Source organism: Periplaneta americana, chromosome 7, assembly GCF_040183065.1.
Source record: "Periplaneta americana isolate PAMFEO1 chromosome 7, P.americana_PAMFEO1_priV1, whole genome shotgun sequence".
Taxonomy (NCBI): domain Eukaryota; kingdom Metazoa; phylum Arthropoda; class Insecta; order Blattodea; family Blattidae; genus Periplaneta; species Periplaneta americana.
Window position 1 is genome coordinate 173,107,099 of NC_091123.1, and position 27,570 is coordinate 173,134,668.

At 36.4% G+C, this 27,570-nt stretch overlaps 1 protein-coding gene across 1 annotated transcript in view; it reads right to left on the reverse strand.

Annotated features, from left to right (window-relative positions):
• LOC138703738 (condensin-2 complex subunit G2-like) overlaps positions 1–24,152 on the reverse strand; it is a 54,412-nt gene extending 30,260 nt beyond the window's left edge. The window contains exons 1-9 of the mRNA XM_069831870.1: positions 23,855–24,152; positions 15,559–15,810; positions 14,187–14,309; positions 12,464–12,649; positions 11,017–11,130; positions 9,178–9,369; positions 6,646–6,819; positions 4,447–4,776; positions 1,842–2,091 (exon numbers count right to left, since the gene is read on the reverse strand). Of these exons, the coding sequence (XP_069687971.1) occupies positions 1,842–2,091; positions 4,447–4,776; positions 6,646–6,819; positions 9,178–9,369; positions 11,017–11,130; positions 12,464–12,649; positions 14,187–14,309; positions 15,559–15,810; positions 23,855–23,938 (1,705 nt within the window). The 5' untranslated portion in view covers positions 23,939–24,152. The remainder of the gene's footprint in view (positions 1–1,841; positions 2,092–4,446; positions 4,777–6,645; positions 6,820–9,177; positions 9,370–11,016; positions 11,131–12,463; positions 12,650–14,186; positions 14,310–15,558; positions 15,811–23,854) is intronic.
• Positions 24,153–27,570: the final 3,418 nt, after the last annotated feature.

Consider the following 27,570-nt stretch of genomic DNA (forward strand, 5'->3'; position numbering starts at 1 on the left):
CTGGAAGAGGAACCTGGAACAACCAAGGAAAAAATGGATAGAGGCCAGATATGAAGACTTCTCTAAACCCTAAGTATTGATGATACATTCTCCTAACACAGTATTCAGAAAGGTTCACAGGTACGTAATAGGGATATCCTGAACTAGCACCAACAGATAGCACACGTGTACTATGAGGGATGCGCTTTGCGTGTGCATTTGTTTTTCGGTATATAAACATTGAGGATATACGTAGTGTATTAGTATATTAAATACTCTTAAAAACAACTTAAAATGGCAAATTTTTGTTATGTTCCTATATGTAAAAACCAGGGAAAGCTTTTTGTCTTCAATCAGGTTCCGAAATATTCTGAATATATGCTTTAAACCTTAAAAAATATAAGTAATAAAATTGGGCCTCGAAAGAGCTAGCTATTAAATAAGAGTAACTACTTCAAGTAAGGAATTGTTAACTATAGTTTAATTTTGGAAGAGGAAAAAGAAAAATTAATAAAAACATATGCAACCTTGACAGCGAGCTATGTTAGCTTAGATTATATGCATTAGTTGTAGGAGTCTCCGAATTTTACGCCTGCAGTAAACTCTCCATAAACTGGAATGTTTATTATCCAGGATGATCCGTAGTGAAATCCATTTCGTGAATAATGTTTTTAATGTACTGTACCCTAATTATTAAAGCCATGTTTTAAGTTCAAATTTTCAAAATCATCCTACACAGTATTCAAAACTGCATGTCCTTAACCTACAAAACACACTACTAATCGTGATACTATTGTGATCATATTATATCAACCTATTAAAAATTGCATTTGATCTTTCTCCAACTACAGAAAAAATACAAGGAATTCAATCTCGGTAGTCCCTTCCCTATAAAAAGAAACACATCGGTGGCTGTATATCCTGTTTTTAGTGTACGGTTCTTAAATACTAATTATTAAAGAGGGCAATATTCACTTTCGATATATTTCCTATTTTTATATTCGTACATATTGTTCACCAAGTTCTCGTTTAGGTTCATGAACATTCAATTTACTCGTATCTATATTCTGCATACTGCAGATTTCCCCACCCATCTCGGGGAATCGCTCAATATTATACAGGATTACGTTATTATTTATTGTATATTAAATTAAATTATGAGGTAAGAAAATATTGAATTATATTAAATTATATTAGGTTATACAAAATAATTGTAAATATAATTTTGACACGCACAGAAAATCAACAAGCAGGAAAACATAATCAACTGTAGCAATGACATAACATAGTCCTACAACATGTTGCGCCGCATGGAACGCTCCTGCAATCTAACGGTAAAACTTCGCATAAGATATCCCTATTCGAAATTCATTATTACTAACTACACACCATGAGAAATTGTTTTGAATTGAAAGAGTGGTAGTGGTTATTATAACAAAAATCGATCAGAATTTGGATAAGTCGAACTTTGTTACTGTGAACAGGCGTTTTTTCCGGTCTCTTGAGGTACATCTTAACAAGGGTTTACTGTATATCCCTTTCATGTACCTGGTCTGTTTTATAAACAGATTTCGATACAAACTGTAACAATGCTGAGTGTTTGTTCACTTATGTCACCAATGGGTCATGAATTGTGATTAGGCCTCCGCATGTGCGAGTTCACCCATGTAGTCTCAATCACAATCTTATTTCTCATGCATTGCACTTTGGAGAATTTAGAGCTCTTCTCGTTAAAAAGGAAAGGGGATTTGAATCTCTCTATGTAAAAAAAAACGCGTGTAAATACAGCACACATGATTTCCGAGCTACTGAACTAACACTGCCACTTTCTCTTGTCTGTCCTGTAAAATATGTCACATTACCTGTTTCCACGTTCTCTTTGTTTCCAACGAATACAATGGTCAAACTTTTCAAGATCTTCTCCATGAGCTCCACAGCATCAGTGAATTCCAGAACTTGTTTTGAATAAAGGAACAACTTCCTAGTTGCCCTGAGGCTCTTTGAAGCTAGACATGTTATACGCTTCAACCTTTCACTGAAGGATTGTTTAGGAGCCAAGATGTTGCTCATCATGAGTGCAGCCAGCTGCTCACCTACAAGACTTCGCTCCCTCTGGTGGAAGAAGAAAATATGTAACATGTATTAATTCCAATTTTAATTGTGGAATGTAAACACTTCAAATGTTAAGATATATGTTAAATTAGAAATGTGTTAATATCTTCAATTTGATTAAATAAATTTATAGCCTATGTGTATGAATTAATCAACCTATATTATATTTGTATTCTATAATTTTGTTGTTGTTTTCTAATGCCAGGCGTTTGACAATAAAGTCATTTGACCTCTTGCACTCCAATATTTTTCAAAGATATTATCATGACCAGCCACTGAAGCACAGATTTTGAGATGTTCCGAATCCATTTCTTGGTTAGAGTTGCACAATGGACAGTTAGGGGACTGATATATTCCAATTCTATGCAGGTCCTACTTTTCACGTGCGATATTATTCTTCTCTAGTGTTAATATTATATTATATAATTCCATTGCTGCTGAAATTTAAATTTCAGTTCCTATTTTATTTCATTTACTTATTTTTATTTTCTATATTTCTCTTATATTAATATTGTATTATATAATTTCTGTAACTGTAATTTTAATTTTATTTCCTATTTTATTTTATGTTCTCTTATAGGCCTATTAATATTATATCTGAACTGCGACCGAACACGAGCGCTGCTCATTCGGTCTCAAATTTTGTTAATATTACTGTATCTCCTTTTTTATATTGATTGTATTATTTTATTTCTATTTCTCTTGTTTGTAATTATATTCTTTATTCTGTATATTTAAATTTAAATAAAATAAAAATAAAAATAAATAAATATGTATTATACAAAGATGAAGCATGTTCAAACATGGTATAGAATTTCTTATTCTCGAAACTGATGAAGAAATATTCATAATGACCAATACTCTGACACAATAACTGTAGGAAACTAAAAGCATTGTTTGTCTACTCAGAGCCAGCTTCTCTGTCGTTAATTTTATTCCTCAAGCAATAAAAATACAATTCAATAGTGATTATATTTTCCTTTCAGAGCTACGTCATTGTAAGTTGCTAACCCTGGAGATAGGCAAGTTGCTTGAAATTAAAGATCCTTCTGGAGCTTCGTAACTGTGTTCATGTTTCAAAGAGAAGTCCTGTAAAAATCTTCGTGGAGTGGTAGGGAGTTGTTGTAGTTGTTTGAGATACGGAATGCATGTCTGTCGATGCCTGCTTTCACAGTTACATCACTGTAAAAGTGTTAACCATGCAGGTAGGCAAGTCACTTGAAATTAAAGGCCCTTTCGGAGCCTGATAACTGTGTCAGTGCCTAAAAAAAGTGTAAAAAAATCTTAGTGGGATGGTAGGACAGGACAGTAGGAGCCATTTGAAATAGGGAATGCATGTCCAATGAAGCCTCCTTTTACAGCTACGTCATTGTATAAGTGTTAATCCCTGCAGGTAGAAAAGTTGCTTGAAATTAAAGGTCCTTTTGATGCAGTGCTAGCTGAATGGCTAGAGCAGGGTTACAGAACTGGCGGGAGAGGGGTGAAAAGCATGGGTTCCCTATCCACAGTCCAATAGCATTGAATGACGTCACTGTGCCCCATACGCAATCACATAACACAGCCACTGAATACAAATCCCCTCCCCTACTAAGTCAGTGATACAGGGGTAGAAGGAAGGAATGCGTGACGTTTTTGATGAGTGATACAACGCCACAATTGTCGCCCTGTTCTGCAAGCTTTTCATGCTGGCAACCCAGGTTCGAATCCCGACTGGCCCAACTGGAATTCGTGGAGGATGAAGGGTGTTTAGTAGTAGGTTTTCATGGAGTACTCCTGTTTCCTCTAATGGTATTCCACCACTGCTCCACTAATCATTATCATATGGTGTCAATGTAATTTGCCTCCTATGGTGCACCAAGGACACCTTCATGGCGACTGAAAAAACTACAAGCTTAGGTGGAATGACCAGTAGATTGGAATGCTTGGGTGAATGACGAGAAGTCAAGGACCCACCTCTAGTTTATTTAAAAAAAAAGAAGAAGAAAACATGATTTCCAGCTTTAGACGTAAAAGAATTCTTGTAAGTTCGATAGTCTTAAAGTATTGAATGGACATTTTTACTAGCATGGTAACCAGGTTTGAGCCTCAGTTAACAAATATTTCATCTTTACTCCACTAGAGTTTCGAGAAATCACTATGTAAATTTAAAGGATTAGAGCAGAGCTGGGCATCGGGAGCGGAACGAGTCTCTAAACGGGGACGCTTAATATTCATCCGTCACTGAATCAACACTGCGCGGTGTTCAGCGGGGAAGAAAGGGGATGAAGAGAAATCATACAGCTCCCCGTAAGAGAATAGAATCTGCTCTTGCTGCCCAGCCCTGGATTAGAGAGCACAAGTTGCATCCATTATTACCTCCAGTTGCACAATAAGAAGATCTGCTGGAACAATTTTCCAATAGCAGAGCAGGCCTGAGCGCTTGACATTCAGCAAGAGTTGCACAAAGGCAAGGCGCACTTTCTCATTCTTGTCATGTATATTTTTCTGTAATTCAGGTAACATGGTCTTCATGAAATCTGCAGCCTTCTCATTCTTTAGCAAACTGGACATGTACTTGTACACACTTCGACGCACTTCAAAACATGAACCATCTGTTGACAAGTCACGGATGAGCACCTGTAAATACTGGTGACGCCAGCGGACAGGGATGGCTGGCCAGAATTCGTACAGAATTCTACAGATCTCCTGTGAACATTTAGGCAAGCTTTAAAAAAAAAAGAGAAGTAAATGGTAACATAGCTGAACTATTAAATTTACATTCCATTTAAGATTATATTTGAAGCATAAATTTCACACAAACAGACAAACCTTAGCATCACAGTCATTACACTGTACTCAAGTTTATATCAGTCTCACAATTGTCCTAATACTGATAGTAAATTTTTACAAGCCCTGTATTTATTCATGTGCTCAATTTTATGACAGTTATCTTTCAGTAACAAGAAATTAAAATTGGTTATAAGTAGACCTCGGATTGTAGGTAAAAACCTATTTTGTTCCTCATGATATATACAAAAGAAAAGTTGTATATATACGAATTATGGAAATATATGTTCGAAAATGGTGGTCCTATACGACCTAAAATTACCTAATTTCACGTTAGAAACTATTTTTACCTAATTTTACATTTTCCAATTTCTACAGTTGGTAATATGGAAACACTGTGTAATTCTGTATGTCAGTCGTGCCTTGACAACAATCACAGCTAGTAATCTACATTGATTCAGCCCCGTACATGATTGCTGCCGTTAAATTACTTAAAGTATTTTACCCTGCCTTGCTCCATATTACTTGTCTTGCCCATGCCATGAATCGCATAGCTGAGACGATACGGCTTGAATACCCACAAGTGAATAAGCTGGTTTCCAAAAGATTTTTATTAAAGCACCTACAAGGATTCAATTATTTCGAAAACAACTTCCCAATGTGCCACTACCACCAGAACCTATTCTTACCCGATGGGGAACATGGTTACAGGCCATGGAATATTACAGCAAGCATTTGGAGGACATTAAGAACTTCGTTTTGAAACTGGGGGAGGATGCAGTGAACATTACTTCAGCTAAAAAACTTCTGTAGGACCCAACAATTGCCCGGGATATTGCATTCATCAAATCACATTATGTATTTCTGGTTCCCATTATTAATGCTCTAGAGTCTTCAGGCAAACCGGTCTAGACGCAACTGGGATTGATAGAAGAGGTGACAGAAAAATTCAACTTGGTTCCTGGTTATGTTGGTGAAAATGTTTCTGAAAAACTCAAATCAGTGCTTCAAAAAAACCCAGGACTGACAGTTCTCCGCACAGTTGCTGACATCTTGGCTGGCAAAACACTTGAACATGAATGTGCTGTTCCCTTGCATCTAATACCAACATTTAAATATGCTCTGGTGTCATCAGTTGATGTGGAACGCTCATTTTCAGCATATAAGATGGTGTTATCTGAGAAGCGATGCAGTTTCTCAATGGAAACTTAGAGAAAGTGTTAGTTGTTTACTCTGGCTCTAATTATGGACATGTACAATGAAATAATGTCAAATGTTTCGGCTAATTTGTAATGGGAAATGAAATAATGTCATTTTTGTTCACCTATTTCTATAATTTTAGAACCTATTTTGATTTGTGATAGAACCTATTTTAGGTACCTAATTTAAGATTTTTAGGACCTAAAAGTCAGAGGTCTAGTTATAAGAGTTCAATTAAAGACACTAGTTACATATACAGGAAAGTTTGAATGTTTTAACATTTACGTTTATCCTAGTTAAACTGAATCTTCAAAATATGACCAGATCGAATTTTCGAGTTGTTTGCATGTCATTACTCCATACACCATAATTTATAAATGTTATACTATGCTTCTAAATTAACAACAGATGACATCATAGATAACCGACATGTCTAAAACTCCTGTCTATTGAATTAATTATTGTTTTCAATGTAGTTTGTTTTATGTAGTGCAGAGCTCATGTTTTTTTTTACATTTCAGAAATTAATACAAGATGTTAATAACGTAATAAGTACTATCTTAATTATTATTCTAGATGTCTCCGTACCCTGCATGTGGTGATGCGTATAATGTGGCAGTTGTCTGTTAACAACTTAGCAATTGTATCATACTGCAGCTCCAACAAGCGCCTGTTCTCCATGCTATGGCCCACTGGATGTTGAAATGGGTACAATTGTAGAAGTACTTCAGCTGTATTGGCACGATAAATGTTGCTGGAACTCTTGAAATTGAACAATACATAAAAATTATACTTTGCTATGGAAAGTTGATTATTAGGGATGTGATTTTATGGTGATTATTTTACCCTGATTACAGTGGTTTGATTTCTGTGAATATTTCGTTAAAAAGAAAAACAAGCAATTTCGCACTGACCTGACTTTTGAAATACCCTATATATTTTATAATGAAGAAAATTTTCACGTTTTACTTGGAAGAAAGAGTCATTTTTCGTACGAATTCTCCCTAAAACTTGATTTTTGTTGAAAATATCTGATTATCAAGTAATTTCTTGGATTTCTATCAAGTTCGCGGATACAGTTCACTTAATTTCGGACTTTCATTACGGGATTTACATTTTCCATGCATAAAATTAAGTTTTTATCCCATTTCACGCATATCCTTCAAAATCACCAAAAAATCACACCCCTACTGATTACAGTAATGCAACAAGATGAAAATTTAATTTAGGAAACAAAATGTGCGCTATACTGGAGAATTACCACGGCAGCTTTGAACCGTGCTGTTATGTTTACCACCAAATTTAACTACATACACAATGTTGCCAACATAAGAACATGATTTTGGTCTGTGGTGGTGTTAGAAGGAGAAATTTGTTTCTTTTTCTCTCTACCTTCTCTTCTGAACATTACTGAGATAGCACCACTGTTACTCTCATCTATTGCAATGATTTTTCCCTGGACCACCAATTTGCTTGGACATTTCTACATAGAAGATTAAGACAGATCTTACAAGCGATCTCCAGTTACTAACAGTATGGTCATCAAAATTGTGTGTCCATTTTATCTCGAACTAAAATCTCTCTCGCATTTTCTTTTGTTTCATCTCGGCCAAATGGATTTATCTCTTCAGTATCGATGTTTCTAGTCGGTCATGGCCTTTATGACAGTTTTGTTTCGTAATATTGATAGACGGTAATATAATTAAAGCGGTGAATAATTTCATGGCCCCTAAAAGTTTTTTTTTTTTTTTTCGTAAAAGGCTAGGTATTTTCTCTAGGCCACAAATAAAACTGTAACGCGGTCATAATTATGCACTTAATGCTTTGGTGAACATAAACCGGAAATTTGCTTTCCGTTATTTAAATTATATTCCGTGAACCACACCTTTTTCCTCTTTATTTCGTTGTCATAACCTACTTTAAGATCTTACTACATAAGCATTTTCTTTTAGTGCATTCAAAACATCGTCGTTGTACTGCATATTATTACTTATTTAAGAATATAGACGCGAATTTTACTACCACCATTTCGATTGTCTTTTGTTTAACACAGCTCGGTACGGCCTGGTGACTAGTGACCAGCGAGTAATGTCGACTATCAACATTGTTCTGCCGTGGGTATTATCCAGTTGAGTTCAAATAAGTAATGGCAGCTTCTGAACAGTGAATGTATTAAAGCAGTACAATTCCATTTCTGTTGTTAATTCTAAATGATGTACAAAAACTCAGCAGTAGTTGTCATAGAGGTAATGTAGAACTGGCAGTAATTTTCTGTTATGACGAATGTGGTGGTGTCAGTGGCTGGCACAGCAGCAATTCGTTTTCAATTACATTTAATTTATAGTTTCAGAGCTTCTAGATGAAAAATCTTTTTTAGACTACTTATTTGCATCTCAATATAGGAGGTGTTAACACAAATTTTCCTGGCTGTAACAACTGCTTGGCAACCTTGAGAGAGATAGTCTGTCCACAAGGTGTCACTAATTGCAAGCATCGTAAGTATGTCAAGAGCATCCACTTAAGTATAACATGACTTGTGTTACACGCATAGGCAGAGAGAGAACAGTTTCCTAGAATCAAAACCATAGAATCCCAATATAACGAGATTATGGGGGACATCATTTATCTCCTCCTCCCATTATAGATTGACCTTGTTACAGTATATCGGAATATGATCATTTAATAAAGGTATTGTAAAATAAAGTAAAACTGTAACAAAATGTACAGACAATTTTAATTTTTTTCCTCTTGTACAGAGGAGGGACCCAAAAGCTTGCACTGCAGCCTGAGTATTACTGTATTACCACTCCTTTCTGTGAATGACTGGGTAGTCGAACAGCCATGCTCTTGTACAAGTACAGCATGCCGCACCGTGAACTTAGTCCGGGTTATTACATGGTTGATGATATGTGAATTAATGATGGCAAAATGAGTCCCGAGGTCCAAAACCGAAAATTACTCAGCAATTCTGCTTCAATTGGTTGAGGGAAAACCCCAACCAAGTAACTTGTCCCAACCAGGATTTGAACCTATTTTATAGAGCAAGTCCGGAAAATTTCTTCATACAACTAAAAGTAATATATTTAGTAGACTAAATGCTATTCAAATCGTGATACTTACAGTAATAAACCGCCAGATATGAGGGTTATAGACTTTTACCACCAATGAACCTATAGTAGCGTGTGTCATGTTAGAGTGTATCACATTTAATACATTCATCAACTGTTGTCCCAGTTTAGACAACTCAAATTCATGACGACGTGCTTGTAGTACATGAAGTATCAGATCCTTCAGACAGACTTCTCCTATGACCTGCAAAAGCCAATTCAATACATAAAATTATTCAAATGCAGTGCTCTGTGTAGATTAATCTATCTAAATAACTTAAATTTAATGCTACTCCCTCATTGAACACCAAGAATGCATGAAGAATTGGCATAACAACAGTACAACATAAAAATTATGCCCTAATTTACAGTTAGTACCATATTTAGCATTACTTAATCCATAGATACCCGATTTTGACATTTAAGAAAATGGACTTAAACAGATAAAATGTTCCACTTTGTAAACGGAACATTAATACCAATAGATGGTCGACAGTTCCAGCATTTATTATGAGTAGAGACTGGATTTTAAAGGGAAAATTTTTCATAAAAAAAAAAAAAAAAAAAGAGGGAAAGTTATGGGCAAAAAAGGACTTGAAAAAGGACTATATTACTACCCAAAACACACTTCAGCACATTAATGGAAATATATGGCATACACAATCTTACATGTATCTCTTCACAACATAAGGAAAGTGTTGCTTTGATATAGTCAAAAAAGGACTATATTACTCCCTCAAAAGGGTGCTATTTTAATTGAAAACACACTTCAGCACATTCATGGATAGACATAGCACACACAAGCTTATATTTATTGCTTCACAACATAAAGAAAGTGTTGTATTTGATCACATTCAACATTTCAGTATGATTCTGCCTCTTTGAATGCAGAACGTCTTTATGAACAGAAAATGACCGCAACATCAATTGAACATCTTATCCTGAACTCTTAAATCTGCACACTTTATTAGTTTTTGATGTCTGGAATCAGAAGAACGATATTTATTTTCGCTTGCTCAGGAAGTTATAGGCCTATGGGAAAAATATTGGAAAATGATCTAAATGTTCGCGATATTCTGTCAAAAAAAAAACCAAAATATGAGATGTTTTTAAAAAAAGAGGAAACAAAAAGGGAATATGGACTAAAATGGGGGGGGGGGGAAGGAAGTCAAACCCACATAATTTGGTCAGTGGATCTCCATAAATTTTTCATACCAATTTTCGCAAAACCAATTCCTTTCTTAAAAAGTAAAATGAACAATGAGAACTTTTCTTCCTAGTATAAACTAAGGAACTGGTATTGAAGTGATGAGTTATACCTATAGTGAATTTTACCCACCCTGGATCATGTACGCAAGCTGTCGAAAGATGTCTACCGAAAATGTGAAACAAGAATTAGTTCCTTTTAGTTACTACAACTTAATTACTCATAAGCATGATGAAGAAACATGAATTATATTTGAGTCATATGACTAGTTTTTTTAAGTTCTCTGAACTTCAGTTCAATGGACATGCAGCCAACTTTCTCCCAGCCTTAGACTTGCACATGTAATCGCTAACTACCAATCACCATAGCTCAGGCAGTGGTGCCAAAATTAAATAAGTAAAGCAGAACAATATGCGTAATTACTTTACCCACGAACACTCTAGTCTTTTAATTTCGTTACTTTTGTTACCAATTGCTAAAATTAGTTACTTGTTGGTTACTTTTGTAGACACCTCGACATGCTCTCAAGTCATAGTAATTGGTTTAATGGAGACAAATTAAACTTAAAGCATGGCAATGTAGAAAATAAAAACAGAATTCTGTAGAAATGTTATAAAAACAGATTTCAGTAAAACTAAAACATACTTCTCTTATTTCGGCAGAGGCACTTCTCATAGCTAAGCAATATATTTCTCCATATGCAGTAGCTTGCTTCTTGGAGCAACTCTTGAGTGCAATTTTGATTTGCTCGTGTAACATCTGCAACAGAATGCAATGTATCATCATCTGTTTGCAATAATTCCACTAAATGTCGTTAAGAAATAACAGTAAATGTTGGACAAATGTGGAATTCACTGTAATAACTTATCTACCTGAACACAACAGAAAATGTTGTTGTTGTTTTCTAATGCCAGGCGTTTGACAATGAAGTCATTTGACCTCTTGCACTCCAATATTTTTCAAAGATATTATCATGGCCAGCCACTGAAGCACAGATTTTGAGGTGTTCCGAATCCATTTCTTGGTTTGAGTTGCACAATGGGCAGTTAGTTGACTGATATATTCCAATTCTATGCAGGTGTTTGGCCAAACAATCATGGCCTGTTGCCAATCTAAATGCAGCTACAGACGATTTCCAATAATGATTCTGTACCATTAAAGTAGTCCCCGCCCGGAGATCCGATTGGGGGACTATTTTACCTCCAGGTAATTTTATCTTAATGGTACTCATTTCATATTGGAGTGGTTAAATGGCAAGTTGTAGCCGATTTAAGTGAACACCATATTTTAACGTTTTGGTGGCTACTTCATTCACACACAACCCCCAGAATGTCTGGAGGACCACACCTGTTGTTGGTTGACGGGTCCATTGGACCTAGCTGGGAGATCTTGTTGATCACCAGCTTTCCCTCCTTAAGCCACTGGAGGACGATTTTAGTGCCATAGCAGGTCAGCACTAGGAACAGAAAAGTAGAAAGAGGAGGAAGGAAAGGGAAATGAACCCCTAGGCCTCGAATGCTCTAATGCCGTCGGGGTCGAAGAAAGTAAGAGTTCAGTCAGAGGACTGGATAGGAAAGGGTAAAGAGGCAATTAGGTATTGAATAGAGAAAAATTATACCAAATTCAGTCATTAACTCATCAAGCTGACCAGTGCCAATTGATGAGTAGCCCCTCCCTTTAGTCCAGCTCGTAAAATTATGCTTACTAACAGCTGCACCACGGGAAGGTAGGGATGGGACGTTGGGTATTTGTCCAGGTTGGTTCCTTAAAGCCTTCAATGGGAAGGATTAATGGCAGATACCCTTTTGCAGCCAACAGGAAATAATTTACCGTGCCTTTCACATTTTAACTTGAACTTGCTGAAGGAAAAAAAAAAACTAAACAAAAATAAACTTCACTGCAATACAGGTAACTGAATTTAGTTCACTAAAACCTATACAGTTGTAAGAGTTACTTTAGTTCACCAATACTAGAGAAGGAGAGGAATCCATTTTGCACCTTTTACTACTTCGTCAGACATTTTCTCACAAATTTACTGTTACCTTTCATTACATATTATTCTGTATATTTCATGAAATGTAAGACAACATACCACAACAAAATTCTCTTCGTAACATAGGAAGAATGCTACCAATCTGCAGCCACATTTCACATTCAAAATTCTTTCACTGTGTACCATCTTCAACAATAATGGTTTTACTTGACTGAGCATTTCACCATTCCAGCTGTTTTCCCACATAGAAGAGCAAAATTTCCACAGTTGTTTGATGTCTGCTAACTGAAAAAAAGATGTAAACATTACAATACTATTGGTTACGAGAATATGGCAAAAGGTTCCGCTTATAACATAAAACTGAAATTGTAGTGATAAATATAGTCTGTTATTATAGTTGTATTCAAATGTTCGTTATTATAATTATACACAACTGTTTTTAAAAAGATATGCAGTCTTAGAAAAAAGTTTTGTCGCACAGACACTTTGTAAGTCTCAGAAAGGAGGCAGTGTGCATTATCAGAAGACGAGCAACCTGGTTCACAAGAGAAGGACTAGTTGAGGCAATAAAATTAGTTTTGTTTTGTTGTATGCTTGCCTCCTTTCTGGGACTTATAAAGTATCTGTGCAACAAAACTTTTTTCTAAGACTGTACATGTTATGATGAACTTGAGTCTGTAATAAAGAAATACCGGTAATAACTTCGCCATTCTAAGAATGAATGAATGAATGAATAAGTAAATAAATAAATAAATAGATAAATAAGTAAGATACTGTATATTGATGGCTAAGAAGAGATACTTCGTATATGGTCATTTAGTTGGACTATATTATTAATATTTAGGTTAACTACGAGTACATTATTGTGTTTACAAAATTGGACAGTGTACTAATATTTTGTTTTGAGTAGAAGATCTTGTAAAGCAGAAACATATAAAAAATTTGTCTATTTTGAGAAAATAATTACTAAAACAGTTTTAATTTACCTGCAAATATGAGGTATCACTTATTAGCCATCGATAAGCAATATTATTTTAATATCGTGCAAGCCTATTATACAAAATATCGCAGGCCTGAATCTCACACAGGCAACATTATGATGAATCAAAATATATAAACTACTCGCCAATATTGTCATTCCTGCAAGATGTCTAAACATTTTCGGTCTTACTAATAAAAACTCTATATACAGACGTTTAACTGTCTTATACTTATACAATGAGTAGCTCATTCATACGTCGTGTGTAAATTCCTTACTAATAATCACTACATACGTCGTGTATAACAGTACAACTGTTGCACAGCTACGTCATAGTTTCGTCATTACTTCGTTACGAAAGATAATAGAATATCTGAGGTTCTCTATTGCATCCGGTAAAGCACTCTAGTGTGGCGTGTTAAGTATCGATAGTACAACTGGCTCTAATCGATTACCATACTATATTATGGTCAAAGAGTACAAGCTACAGTAATATTATTCTAATTATTCTGTGCTCCTTGGTTTGTTCTTCTTTGGTTACTAGGCAACCATCATCATAAAATGACAGTCGATACGAACAGCTGTTAGAGGGGCGGCCATTTTTTCTCTATATACAACGCTTAAACAAGGGGTTTCGTGTATATAACTACTGCAAAGCAATTCCCATTGTATAGTTACAGGCTGTTTATACGTCCATCGCTTCTGCATGGTTTATTAGTAAAGTTTTCTGTCTCAACTCTGCCTAAGTCTAGAATAAAAACTATACACGGTTTATTAGTAAGACTGTTTATCTTTATCTAGTATCAATCTGAAAAAAAAGAATGATTGCTGACAACTACTAACCAGTGCCTTTTTCCGCAGGGATGCACTGAGTAAATAGTGGAACACCTTCACACATAGCACATGTGTCGATAATAAGCCCTTTATGCACCACAATGTCAAAATGTGTGCTATCTTCTTCTGAATCTGGAACATTATTAGGATACATTAAATGCTGTCAGAATGTGATATCACCAAACAATCCTACATTTAACTCTAGAACTAACTAATAAGGTCTATTACAGCAAACAACTCAAAATGACAAACTCTAAAAAAATTAAACTATATTTTTAAATATCAATGATAACTGATTTAATACAAAAATCTTGAAATTGTACAGAAATTTGTAACAAAATCAAATCAGAACTTGTAACTTACTGACAGTAGTAGAGTGAATCTATTAAAAGGACATAATATGTAATACAATATGCCTCAAGTTTGTTGAAATAAGGAACCTAATTGATAGAAACGAGAATTCCACGCAAATGCATGTTTTTATAGGAACAAACGACATAGCTGAAACTTAGTACTTATCCATTTCATTACTTTCCGGTTCCAAACATGTATACTTTTCCCGTGCATATTTGCATGTTTTGGCCTTTTTGGGGATAAAAACATGCATAATGCATATTTAACACAATGACTGCCACTTGATGCGTATATACGTCCCTATACGTGCTGTGAGACGTATATACGCTTCAAGCGGCAGTCAACGTGTTAAGGAATTTTTAGCTTAATCATGCATATGATATATATCATATTCAGTTTAAATGCACGTTTTAATGGTTTTGAGTGGACATCTCAGTTTCTCGATTTTATGTCCCTTACTTTAGCTTAAGGAATCAGGATTGAAGATGGAAAAGAAAAAAAAAACTAAATAACAGAAAAAGGTTCATTCAAGTTTAAACCCGTAACTTCTTGTGATGTAGAGAGGTAATTCTCTCCCTACAAAAACACACTGACTGACAAACGCAGGAACCTCACAAACCAAATTAGAAATGCTGTTAGTTGTTAACTGTGCAAAAAAAAAGTGGAATGAAGTGAAGTGAAATAAGAAATTTGGAACAAAAAAGAAAGTGCATATTTTAATGTACTTTTGGCGTGATCGTGCATGTTTCATAGTTTGATATTATTTCAATTTTTGTGGTTGTGGAGAATTTATATTTACAAGTACTTCAACTAGCTTATGGAAATCATTTAAATATACAATACTTTAAAGTACAATTAAAATGTCCCAATTGTTCTTTGTGTTCTACTGATTATTTTAAAATTTAATTTATATAGTAAATATAAAACATAGTAGTGATATCTGCCATGTACAGGAATTGCTGCAAAACTCGAGAATGATTCTTATACAAGTATCCTGAAAAACTCAACTTAAAATTAAGACACTCACCCTCATAGGTACGTCATCATCCAACAAGAAATCCTGGAGAGCCAACATAATACGAACTAGATCCTCACAAACAAATGGTTCCGAAATGTTTATGCATTGCTCTGCTAGGAAGAGGATGTTTTGAATTAGTATACTTCTCTGATCAGCATGCTCTTCTTCAAGAAATAATGTAACATTTATGTTACAGTTCTTTCGGATATCTGACCACACTGAATTAAGTTCAGACAACGATATCTGTATCATAACATCTTCCTGCAAAAATTAATATCAGTTTTACAGTCTATACAGTCCTTTCAGATTTTAAACTATACAATTTGCACTTGCACATTCAAAAAGGTTAGGTCTACTAATATTGACACTAATTAGTTGCTACAAACAGTTTTTATTCAATATTCAAGGAATAAATCTTTTATATTACATATTTTATGATTTGTATAAACGTTTTAAGTCATTATAGAGTCCTTGTATAAGCTATTTTCCTCATGTGCTAAGAATAAGTGTCGAAGCAGTTGCTATTGGTCCAAGTGCTCAATTCCTGAAGATAGGAAAAATCTTTGATATCCGCTGGGTTTCCTCCTCTTATTCGTCAGTTTCTGATGATGCAGACTATACCTCTATTACTGTTTGTTCGGAGTCTTGTAATGATTTGATAAGTAAAGTTGACATAGCTATATCCCAGTTCAAAACATGGTGTGATTATAACAAATTAATTGTTAATATTAATAAGACCGTATGTTTAAAATTTGTTAATAGACCTATGAATATGTTGTTGTTGTTTGTTGTTTTCTAATGCCAGGCGTTTGACAATAAAGTCATTTGACCTCTTGCACGCCAATATTTTTCCAAGATATTATCATGACCAGCCACTGAAGCACAGATTTTGAGGTGTTCCGAATCCATTTCTTGGTTTGAGTTGCACAATGGGCAGTTAGGGGACTGATATATTCCAATTCTATACAGGTGTTTGCCCAAACAATCATGGCCTGTTGCCAATCTAAATGCAGCTACAGACGATTCCGAATCCATTTCTTGGTTTGAGTTGAGTTGAATATAAATTTTCCATGTCAGTTGGGGGATATATTGACCCAAAGTCAACACAGTACTAAATTTCTTGGCATAATTATGGATAATCTATTGACTTGGAACGAGCATTCTGATTTTATTGCTAAAAAACTTTGTTCTCCTAATTTTGCTCTTTTGCAACTGAGAGATATGTTAAACACCAAAATATTGATTTAAATTTACTATTCACTTGCTTATGCATATCTCAGTTACGCCGTTTTCTTACGGGGTAACTCTACCAATGTTAATAGGATATTTATTGCACAAAAAATAATTATACGATCCATTTATAAATTAAAGAGTTTTGACTCATGCAAACAATACAAAATGTTAACATTTCCATCCATTTATATTTACAAATGTCTAATTTTCTTGAAACAGAATGAGAATAAATACAATAAGGATCTAGATGAACATAATCATAATACACGAAATAGAAGCTTTTGTCATCTAGTCTTCTGTCAAAAAATCTGAAAGTTAGAATTTATAAAACAGTTATATTACCGGTTGTTCTGTATGGTTGTGAAACTTGGACACTCACTTTGAGAGAGGAACAGAGATTAAGGGTGTCTGAGAATAAGGTTCTTAGGAAAATATTTGGGGCTAAGAGGGATGAAGTTACAGGAGAATGGAGAAAGTTACACAACGCAGAGCTGCACGCATTGTATTCTTCACCTGACAATTAGGAACATTAAATCCAGACGTTTGAGATGGGCAGGACATGTAGCACGTATGGGCGAATCCAGAAATGCATATAGAGTGTTAGTTGGGAGGCCGGAGGGAAAAAGACCTTTGGGGAGGCCGACACGTAGGTGGGAAGATAATATTAAAATGGATTTGAGGGAGGTGGGATATGATGATAGAGACTGGATTAATCTTGCTCAGGATAGGGACCAATGGTGGGCTTATGTGAGGGCGGCAATGAACCTCCGGGTTCCTTAAAAGCCAGTAAGTAAGTATAATACACGAAATGCACATCTGTTCTCAATAAAAAATCATAGACTTGTGAAATATGAAAAATCGCCTGCATATACTGGCATTGTGTTTTTTAATAAATTACCATTGCAGATACAATCTTTACCTTATGCAAAATTCAAAATGAAAGTTAAACAGATTTTAACTGATCAAACTTTTTATTCAGTAAAAGAATTCCTAAATCACAAGTTATGATGTATGCAATACTACTTGATTATATTATTTATTTTAAATGTATTTTAACTTGTAGCGTTTTTAATTTTATTGTGTTTTTTATTTATTATGTAATTGACGTGTACATCATGTATATGGCCATGTATAGAATAAACAATCAATCAATCAATCAATGTGCAGTGAATATACCTTATGTAGCACTTGTAAATTTTTTTTAAGATCAAAAATGAAGACACCTCACATCCATCAAAAGATAGTCAAATTTCAAGGCATGATCAGAAAAATGATGGGATGGAATTAGCTCTAATTAGAGATGTTTTAGATGCACTAAGGCACTTTTCTATTCTTGCAGTCAAGGGATTCATGTGCAATGAATGTGAATGCAGAGCTGAAAACAGTAATTCAAACATTGTTGGTAATGAAAGATTTTCCAGGAGTTATTCTGAAGGAAGTAGAAAAAGAACGAGCATAGTAAAACATTCAAAAACGTTTCTATTCCTGAACCAACCAACAAAAATAAAAGTGATTAAGTGAGATTTCGGAAACAATTTTTGCAAGTATACATTATTTTAATGTACCGAAGTATATATGATGTTTCCATGCAGATATTCTGCATCATCGTACGATGAAAGAGTAGTGGAACGGAGAAAAAATTCTCTCCGGCACCGGGATTTGAACCTGGGTTTTCAGCTCTATGTGCTGATGCTTTATCCACTAAGCCACACACCGGATTCTCATCCCAGTGTCAGATCGAATCCTCTCAGTTTAAGTTCCACCTCTTGGGTTCCCTCTAGTGGCCGCCCTCTGCACTACGTCATAGATGTCTATGAACATAGGACTGATGTCCACACATGTGCTGAGGTGCACTCGTTATGAGTGACTAGTTGGCCGGGATCCGACGGAATAAACGCTGTCTTAAATCACGAGTGATTTACGCATATCACAGGCTATACATTATTTTAATGTACCGAAGTACATATGAAGTTTCCACGCAGATATTCTGCGTCATCGTTTCCATGCAGATATTCTAAAAGTGTAGTGGAACGGAGAAAAATTCTTTCTGGCACTGGGATTTGAACCCGGGTTTTCAGCTCTACGTGCTGATGCTTTATGCACTAAGCCACACACCGGATTCTCATCCCAGTGTCAGATCGAATCCTCTCAGTTTAAGTTCCACCTCTTGGGTTCCCTCTGTGCCCGCCCTCTGCACTACGTCATAGATGTCTATGAACATAGGACTGATATCCACACATGTGCTGAGGTGCACTCGTTATGAGTGACTAGTTGGCCAGGATCCGACGGAATAAACGCCGTCTTAAATCACGAGTGATTTACGCATATCACAGGCTATACATTATTTTAATGTACCGAAGTACATATGAAGTTTCCATGCAGATATTCTGCGTCATCGTTTCCATGCAGATATTCTAAAAGTGTAGTGGAACAGAGAAAAATTCTTTCTGGCACTGGGATTTGAACCCGGGTTTTCAGCTCTACGTGCTGATGCTTTATGCACTAAGCCACACACCGGATTCTCATCCCAGTGTCAGATCGAATCCTCTCAGTTTAAGTTCCACCTCTTGGGTTCCCTCTGTGCCCGCCCTCTGCACTACGTCATAGATGTCTATGAACATAGGACTGATGTCCACACATGTGCTGAGGTGCACTCGTTATGAGTGACTAGTTGGCCAGGATCCGAGAATAAACGCCGTCTTAAATCACGAGTGATTTACGCATATCACAGGCTATACATTATTTTAATGTACCGAAGTACATATGAAGTTTCCATGCAGATATTCTGCGTCATCGTTTCCATGCAGATATTCTAAAAGTGTAGTGGAACGGAGAAAAATTCTTTCTGGCACTGGGATTTGAACCCGGGTTTTCAGCTCTACGTGCTGATGCTTTATCCACTAAGCCACACCGGATTTTTGCAAGGATTTATTAATAATATTAAATTACGATTTAATTATTGCAAGTGAATTTATCAGTGCAGCAGACGTACTAGATGAAAACAACTGACCAGAAAATGAAGTGGAACTAAAGGTCTATGACAGTGGTCGTCAGTACTCGCTGAAATGGGTACACGGTGCTGTCCCGTGTGCACGGTTGTGCAACAGGGAGAGATAGAGAGCATACCCGCTAGCAGCTACGAGAGCACTATAGTGCACTGCGTTTTCCGCGGGTAAGGGAGGCTAGCCCCAGCGTGCTCTGTGCTGACAACGCCTGGTCTATGAGATGAGAGAATTAAATTTCTTTGTGATGTGACAAAAATGCCAAATTCTGTTTTTGTACCAGAAGATTCTAAAGAATGTGAATTGTCTGCCATGTTATTAAGGAGTTTCGTACATCAAAATTACATATAAACCTTCTTATGAGAGAAAAATGTCTTTGGGAACTAACCAAAAGAATCGAAATCGTACCAGTTTCATAAGCAGAGGCAGAGTGTAGCTTCAGTAGAACCAATATGATATTCACACTTAAACGAAACAAAATGAATATTCACACTCTCAGCACTGCCATGTTCATCGCCATCAATGGACCAATTCTGGAGGATTTCTCAAATATGCTACCAAATGGATACAAGGTCACCACTCCACATGCGATGTTTTTTTTTTTTTTTAGTAGGTTATTTTACGACGCTTTATCAACATCTCAGGTTATTTAGCGTCTGAATGAGATGAAGGTGATAATGCCGGTGAAATGAGTCCGGGGTCCAGCACCGAAAGTTACCCAGCATTTGCTCATATTGGGTTGAGGGAAAACTCCGGAAAAAACCTCAACCAGGTAACTTGCCCCGACCGGGAATCGAACCCGGGCCACCTGGTTTCGCAGCCAGACGCGCTGACCGTTACTCCACAGGTGTGGACCATGCGATGTTCCACCTTGACAAAAGTATACCTTATTTTATTTCAAGGAGTGCAGTTCGGTGGCTCCTTTGAACACCCACTTACAGATTTATGACTTCTTACACAAACACCTCTGACAATTCCATCCTGTCCCCTCGTCCCAACATTGCACAGTTGCCTAATCCTGGCGACCCTGAAATGAGACTGACGGGATTCTTGGAATTCGGAAAAGATGCAGCAACTCTCCCTCCACGTGGATTTTAAGAGAGCCTGTCAATTCTTCTGAACAAGGGTTGTGATTGGTTACTGACAGGAGAAGACAAGATTTCTGTCACCGTAAGGAAGATATTTATTTATGACAACCAATTAGTAGGGGACAGTAGAAGGTCTGTCAGCAAAGTCCTTTCTATGAAACTGCACTCCATGAAAAAAAAAAAATAGAGTATACAACCAAATTCCACCATTTCAAGCAAGCTGTTTATTTAAGGTAGGCAAACATAGATGAAGTGGACAGCTTCAAATACTTGGGGTGTACTATAAGCAGTAACATGAGCTGCTGCCAGGAAGTCAAAAGGAGGAAAGCAATGACAAAGGAAGCTTTTAATAGGGAAAGAAGCATCTTCTGCAGATCTCTGGAAAAAAACTAAGTGTTTTGTAAGGAGTGTGGCATTGCATGGGGCAGAAACATGAACATTACGATGAAATGACGAGAAGCAACTATAGGCATCTGACAAGGAAAACTCGGTGCGCAGAAACCAGTGGTGTGACTGTCTCGCGCAGATGGCGTATGCTCCCATTCCCAGCATGCTTGCACACCTAATGCAGAGGGGTAAGAGGGGTATAGCACGCCACGAGGAGTCCAAGCTGAGTTTTCCTTGTAGGATACCTACAGAAGCATTTGAAATGTGGATATGGTGAAGAATGGAACGTGTGAAGTGGACGGACAAAATAAGAGATGAAGCTGTGTTGGAAAGAACGAGTGAAGAAAGAATGATGCTGAAACTGATCAGGAAGAGAAAAAGGAATTGATTGGGTCACTGGCTGAGAAGAAACTGCCTACTGAAGGTATGGTAAACAGAAGAAGAGTTCGGGACAGAATTAGATATAAGATGATAGACGACATTAAGATATATGGATCATATGAGGAGACAAAGAGGAAAGCAGAAAATAAGAAAGACTAAAGAATGTTGGGTTTGCAATGAACATATAGGTATGAACCAATAAGTTAATTTTTATTTTGTAGTTTAGAGAATGCTACGAAAACGTCATTTGTCAAAAAATGCAAAAGTTCTGCTGAATTTTTTTTTAAATTTGACTGCCTCCCTTGAAGAAAATGTTGAATTTGCACCATGCCTAGAGTTCTAATTGGTAATAGTCTACAGTTATGTCTGCCACTGTTAAAAAAACAAAGTCTGTTATCAATTTATAAATTAGTATTTTTCTTTTTTAAACTACAAAATGGAGGTAATGTTCACCAAACCGGTAACTAAATACATAAGGCTGCTGCAAAATTGGCTTCCAACAATTCCGCCTACTTTCTGTTCCATTTATGTGAACTTAAGGTCTTAAAGCTTATACTCTCTGGGTCCTGGGGCTTATCAAGTAACTCGTCTTAAGATGGTATGTGGCCATCAGGGCTGAAGCAGGATGGCCCACCTGTCACCATCGGAATCACGAATGTTACTCAGGCCACCTGTCGCTGATAGTCATCGCATAAGTTATGGCACACAATAGGCCAAAGCAGGCCTAAGTGCAAGGATCTGTCCTGGGTCCAGCCCTCGACAAGACAAGCCAGTTAAACTGGCGCTGAGTTTGTCCCGATGATTTCGGAAACACACTTCAGCCGTTCTCTGTAATGCCAACATAACTTTGGTGACATTACAAAAGTTTCACGCTAGTGTACGCTCACGTTATGCCTTGCATACTATAGGCCTATATGAATCTGACAGGTCAGGTTAGTTTAGGCTTTTATTATGCCTTGCATTTATAAGCTGAACAAAGTCTGCTGATTTTTTCTTATGTTGTTAGTAATAACTAGACTAGGCCTGCACAAGGTTTGTGCTCTCCGAGCCGGCTCACAGCTCATGAGCAGAAAGCAAATATTAGCTGTGCTCTGTATAAGGGTGGACTGGAAGAAGGGGTGAATCTCGTACAAAATATACACAAAAGTACTAGTACGAATGCTTATGAAATGAATTCCCGTTCAGTGTTTGCAAAGCTATTTTGGACTATTATTAAATAATAAAGAAATATTTATTTTACAGAAATAATAGAAATTCTATAGCTACTTAAATGTACAATATCATTTTGTTATATTTTTATTAATCAGTACATCAAAACGAGGTTTTATGCTGTTGGCAGCTGAAAGTAACAGTAGCCTACTGATCATAATGAAGCATCAGTTACAGATGTTCGATGTCTGTCTTTATTAAAGTTTATTATATAAAACAGTTGCTCACAAATATAAATGTTGAGCCAAACATAGCAATCATTTTCACAGCCAGCCTGTATAGTCGTAGATATTATTGCTAATGTTTAGTCTTGTAAAACTCAACCAGGCTAGTAGTATTATTCAAACGATCTTTAGCCCTTAGGTCACATTGAAGATCAATAACTTCGAGCTGTAAATCGTTAAACATTCTGTCTTTTAGATTCCTCCATACTGTACTGTAGCAGTAAGTAAGCAACGTGAAACAGTTACTGAGAATAGGCCTACACACTGCACTCCACTTGATAGCTGAGTGGTCGTTTCCCTCTCCTCTATCTATAGCAAGTCTATGTCATTCTGATGTAACTTCCTCTCCGTTTCGGCGAGCGGTAAACACGGCTCTCCCGCTGTTTGTGCAGGCCTTAACTAGACTGTGGTAATAAGGTAGTGTAATGACGGATTTTCCTTTCCGAAATCAACGAAACAAACTCAGCGCTAGTTTCAACCACCCAAGTCGATTTTTGCAACAGCCATAATTATTACTTACCGATGTGGCGAACATACATGACCAAATTAATTTTAACAGCCATTCCACCGTAGTTGAAGCATGGCCTAGTCATCTGGCGCAGGTTATGGGGACGGAGGCACATAAAATCTTAGGCGCATTTTCATCCAAGGTCATGCTTCAACCACTGTGGAACGGCTTCTAGCCGCTACGTACTACCACAAATACGCAGTAAACAGCATTTTCTACTATGACGACAATAAAAAGTCTATACCGTAATTGTTCACTATGTCTATTACGTACCTTGCTCATCAGAGAAAAATTTCGGTGACTCACATTAAAACAATCAACGAAATGCATTGGTACACGAACACTTTCTCTAGCCATTTTGGTATCAATACCGATGCTGGTAACTGATATTCACTTTAAACCAAGCAGTGCATAAACTGTCATCCTACATTGCTGATTTATTTTAAGCCGGTTCATCTACTAGATATGTCTCTGTGTCTGTCCATTCGTCACATCAATTTCTAAAAAGACAGAAATAATTTCATGTCATACAGATATTCTACAAAATTCAAATTCGAACTACCAACACCAAGCAGTGTTGCCAAGCGCAATGTACGGAAAATCGCTAAACAGTTTTAAAAAATCGCTAGATTCGTTATTATCAATGCAGAAAGTTTTTTTTTTTTTGTCGCTACAGAGTGCTGAACTAGTCACAAACTCCGTATTTAATCAATGGAAGAGTTGAAAGAAATTGTCGCCGAAAATAGTTAAAAGTCGATCCATACTTGCTTCTTGCATGTAGCTCTTCTTTAATTTCTTGTGAGTACTACTGCATCACGGCATTATCGACATGTTTTACCTCCAGAATGTATGTGTAGCCTATATACAGAGTGTTTCAGAAATATGTACCGAATTTTTTGGGATGAAAGGTTGTGCCTAGGTGATTATGTTTTGCATAGGAACATGTGTCCGTGATGAGATGACCCATTCTCTCGCTATCCAATGTCAACATTCTGTCTATCCGCCTGGAAGTTAGGTAGCCGGCATTGAAAAGTGCACCTTTCATTTGTTTACACTGCTACGCCACCTTTCGACTATATATAGTGCTATGTAGTGTATCTGCTGTCTGCTCTCCAGTTAATGTTGTGTTTCTCATCTCGACGGAGTATATTATATTGTCGTGGTGGGCAGATTCATTGGCCAGCACAGTCACCTGATCTCAAGCCTATTGATTTTTTAGTCATTCCACGAAAATATCAAACCGCATCATGTGACACATGTATGAAATCCTCAAACTCTCTACTTTTCAGATATTAAAACTGCTTTTGCATGAGACAACTGATATTGAAGTAAATTTTGAAGAATTGTAGTGGAAGTTGTGAAAGTTGACAAAAATGCATTAAGTTTAAATGATCATATAATGCTTAGGAATTATGATAGGCCTATATTTTTATTTTATTGGGTTATTTTACGACGCTGTATCAACATCTAGGTTATTTAGCGTCTGAATGAAATGAAGGTGACAATGCCTGTGAAATGAGTTCGGGGTCCAGCACCGAAAGTTACCAGCATTTGCTCGTATTGGGTTGAGGGAAAACCCCGGAAAAACCTCAACCAGATAACTTGTCCCGACCGGGATTCGAACCCGGGCCACCTGGTTTCGCGGCCAGACGCTCTGGCCGTTACTCCACAGGTGTGGACTGATAGGCCTATAATGACGGGACCAAGTTCACAAGGAATTTTAAAACTTCCCTTATCATTAGAGTGCCAGTTTGATTCGATAATCTTATGGACTGCAGTTTCAGTCGTTGATGTCTAAAGGTTATTCCACGGCGTCATGTCCGGAACGAAATTGACGTTTTTTCTCTATAAAAAGTTAACCGTTGGATTTTTTCTTTAAACTTTATTTCCTCTTAGAAAATGTAATTTGTCATCAAAAACTGTATAGGCTATTTTTTTTAGATTTTTTTTTTTTTTTTTTTTTTTTTCATTTAAGGACACTTTTTGTGAATATAAAGTGCGTCATGTCCGGAACGAAAATTCTGCATTGATTTTCGAGACAGAGTAATTGCGTCGTACTTACGTATTTATTTAAATGAAGTAATATAAATAGGACCATGTTAATACTGCAATAATATCAATTCTCACCTTACCTTTTTCACCACATGTCCAAGTTACGCAGTGTTCAAGCAAATAAGGCAGGATGAATAAATATTATGCTTACATCGAGGAAGATGTCAAATGTAATATAACCGACATCTCTTATGTGGCTGTGGGAAAATGTGAGACGAATAATACATGAACTATTAAAAAATCATTATATTGAGCCTATAGGAATAGGTCATAGAAGAAGGTATACTGTATGAACATATCTCCACAGTCTACTATATACAGTCACGAAGCTTGAGTTTTGAGGGTGCTAGAAACAATAGACTGTGACGGTTCTATTTTGCATTGCCTGTAATGAGGCGATATTAGCGATCCTAGTGGTGAGCAACTATCTAATGTTTGCATATTTACTACGTATTGAGCTTCGCGACTGTATATACTAGACTGTGATATTTCTCAATGCAAAAACGTTAATATCTGGCATTTAAAGAAATGTTAAGTAAGTTAATATTTTGAAAAATGAGAAAACAAGTATCATTATATTTTAACCACCGCCGTGATCCATTGTAGCGTTGAAAAAATTCAATATAACAAATCAAATTTTGCTACTTACATGATGTAGATTTCAAGCAGCATTTTTTACGGTCACGAATTTCATTCTCTGTATGACTAACATAATATCACCGTCTTCTGTGGCCGAATTAACAAAACTACAGTGTATTGGTCTGTACTGTACCTGAATAAATTGAACTTTGAGAAAGGGTAATTATGTTTAGGAAATAGTGTTGTCACTTTAGTTCTGTTAATTAGGCGGTGATATTATGTCAGTCATACAGAGAATGAAATTTATGATCGTAAAAATGTTGCATGAAAGCAACATCACATAAGAAACAAAATTTGATTTGTTATAACGATTTATTTGAACGTTACAAATGCTTGTTTGTTAAAATGTATATGTGATAACCAAAGCTCGGAACTTGGGGACTTGTGTTTCATGTGCATGAGTAAGGTTACAGGTACAACGTACACAGCTCACGCTGCAAGTGCTCAGGGACAGTCGTATGTACTAAGAAGTGGTCACATCGAATGAGAGGAAGACGGACGAGGAAACTGTGGCATGTCGAAGACAATGACATTCAGAGAATTACAGATAAACGGTCTGTTTGAGGAATTAGAAAATACGTGTTATTCAAATGCATATTATACAAGTTTCAAAATACATTTTTGTAAACTTTAGGTACAGAATTTCGTGGAGGAATTCGAAGGAGATACATTATTTTCTTCGAATGGAGAGTTTATATTTTGTAAGTTGTGCTACACACAAACTAAAGGCTGGAAACCGGCATTCATTGAAAGACATTACAGTCCCTTAAATTAGTGGAAAATTTGTCCATAGCCATGGATCAAGTAGCAGAGGAACCTACCGTAGAACAAATTCAAAACTATTTTTGAGAAAAATTTAGGATATACTTATCTTTCTCACATACGAGATCAGCTAGCAATTGCTCAAAATCAAACAGAAAACAGTGACAGTGAAAACATTCAGTATTTTAAGTTTGCTCCCGTCACTTCATGTGACTTGGAAATAAGTTTTTCTTGTTTCATATCAGCGAAGAAGTTATGGGTTTGAAAATATTGGAATGTACGTAGTCATACACTGTAATAAAATGTACAGAGCAGAACAGTAAATTTGATATATTTCTCATGTTTATTTTTATTATATATGGTGTAAAATTAAGTGTTTCAACCTACCATAATACTATCAATATGTTGCTCCAGTCAGAAACCACTTTTATAGCAGACCTGACAATACCTCCGTGCTGGAAGCGGGAGTTTGTTGACATTGAAGTCCCGTCGCGTAGCCACGTGCAAAGACACAAGTCCCCAAGTTCCGAGCTTTG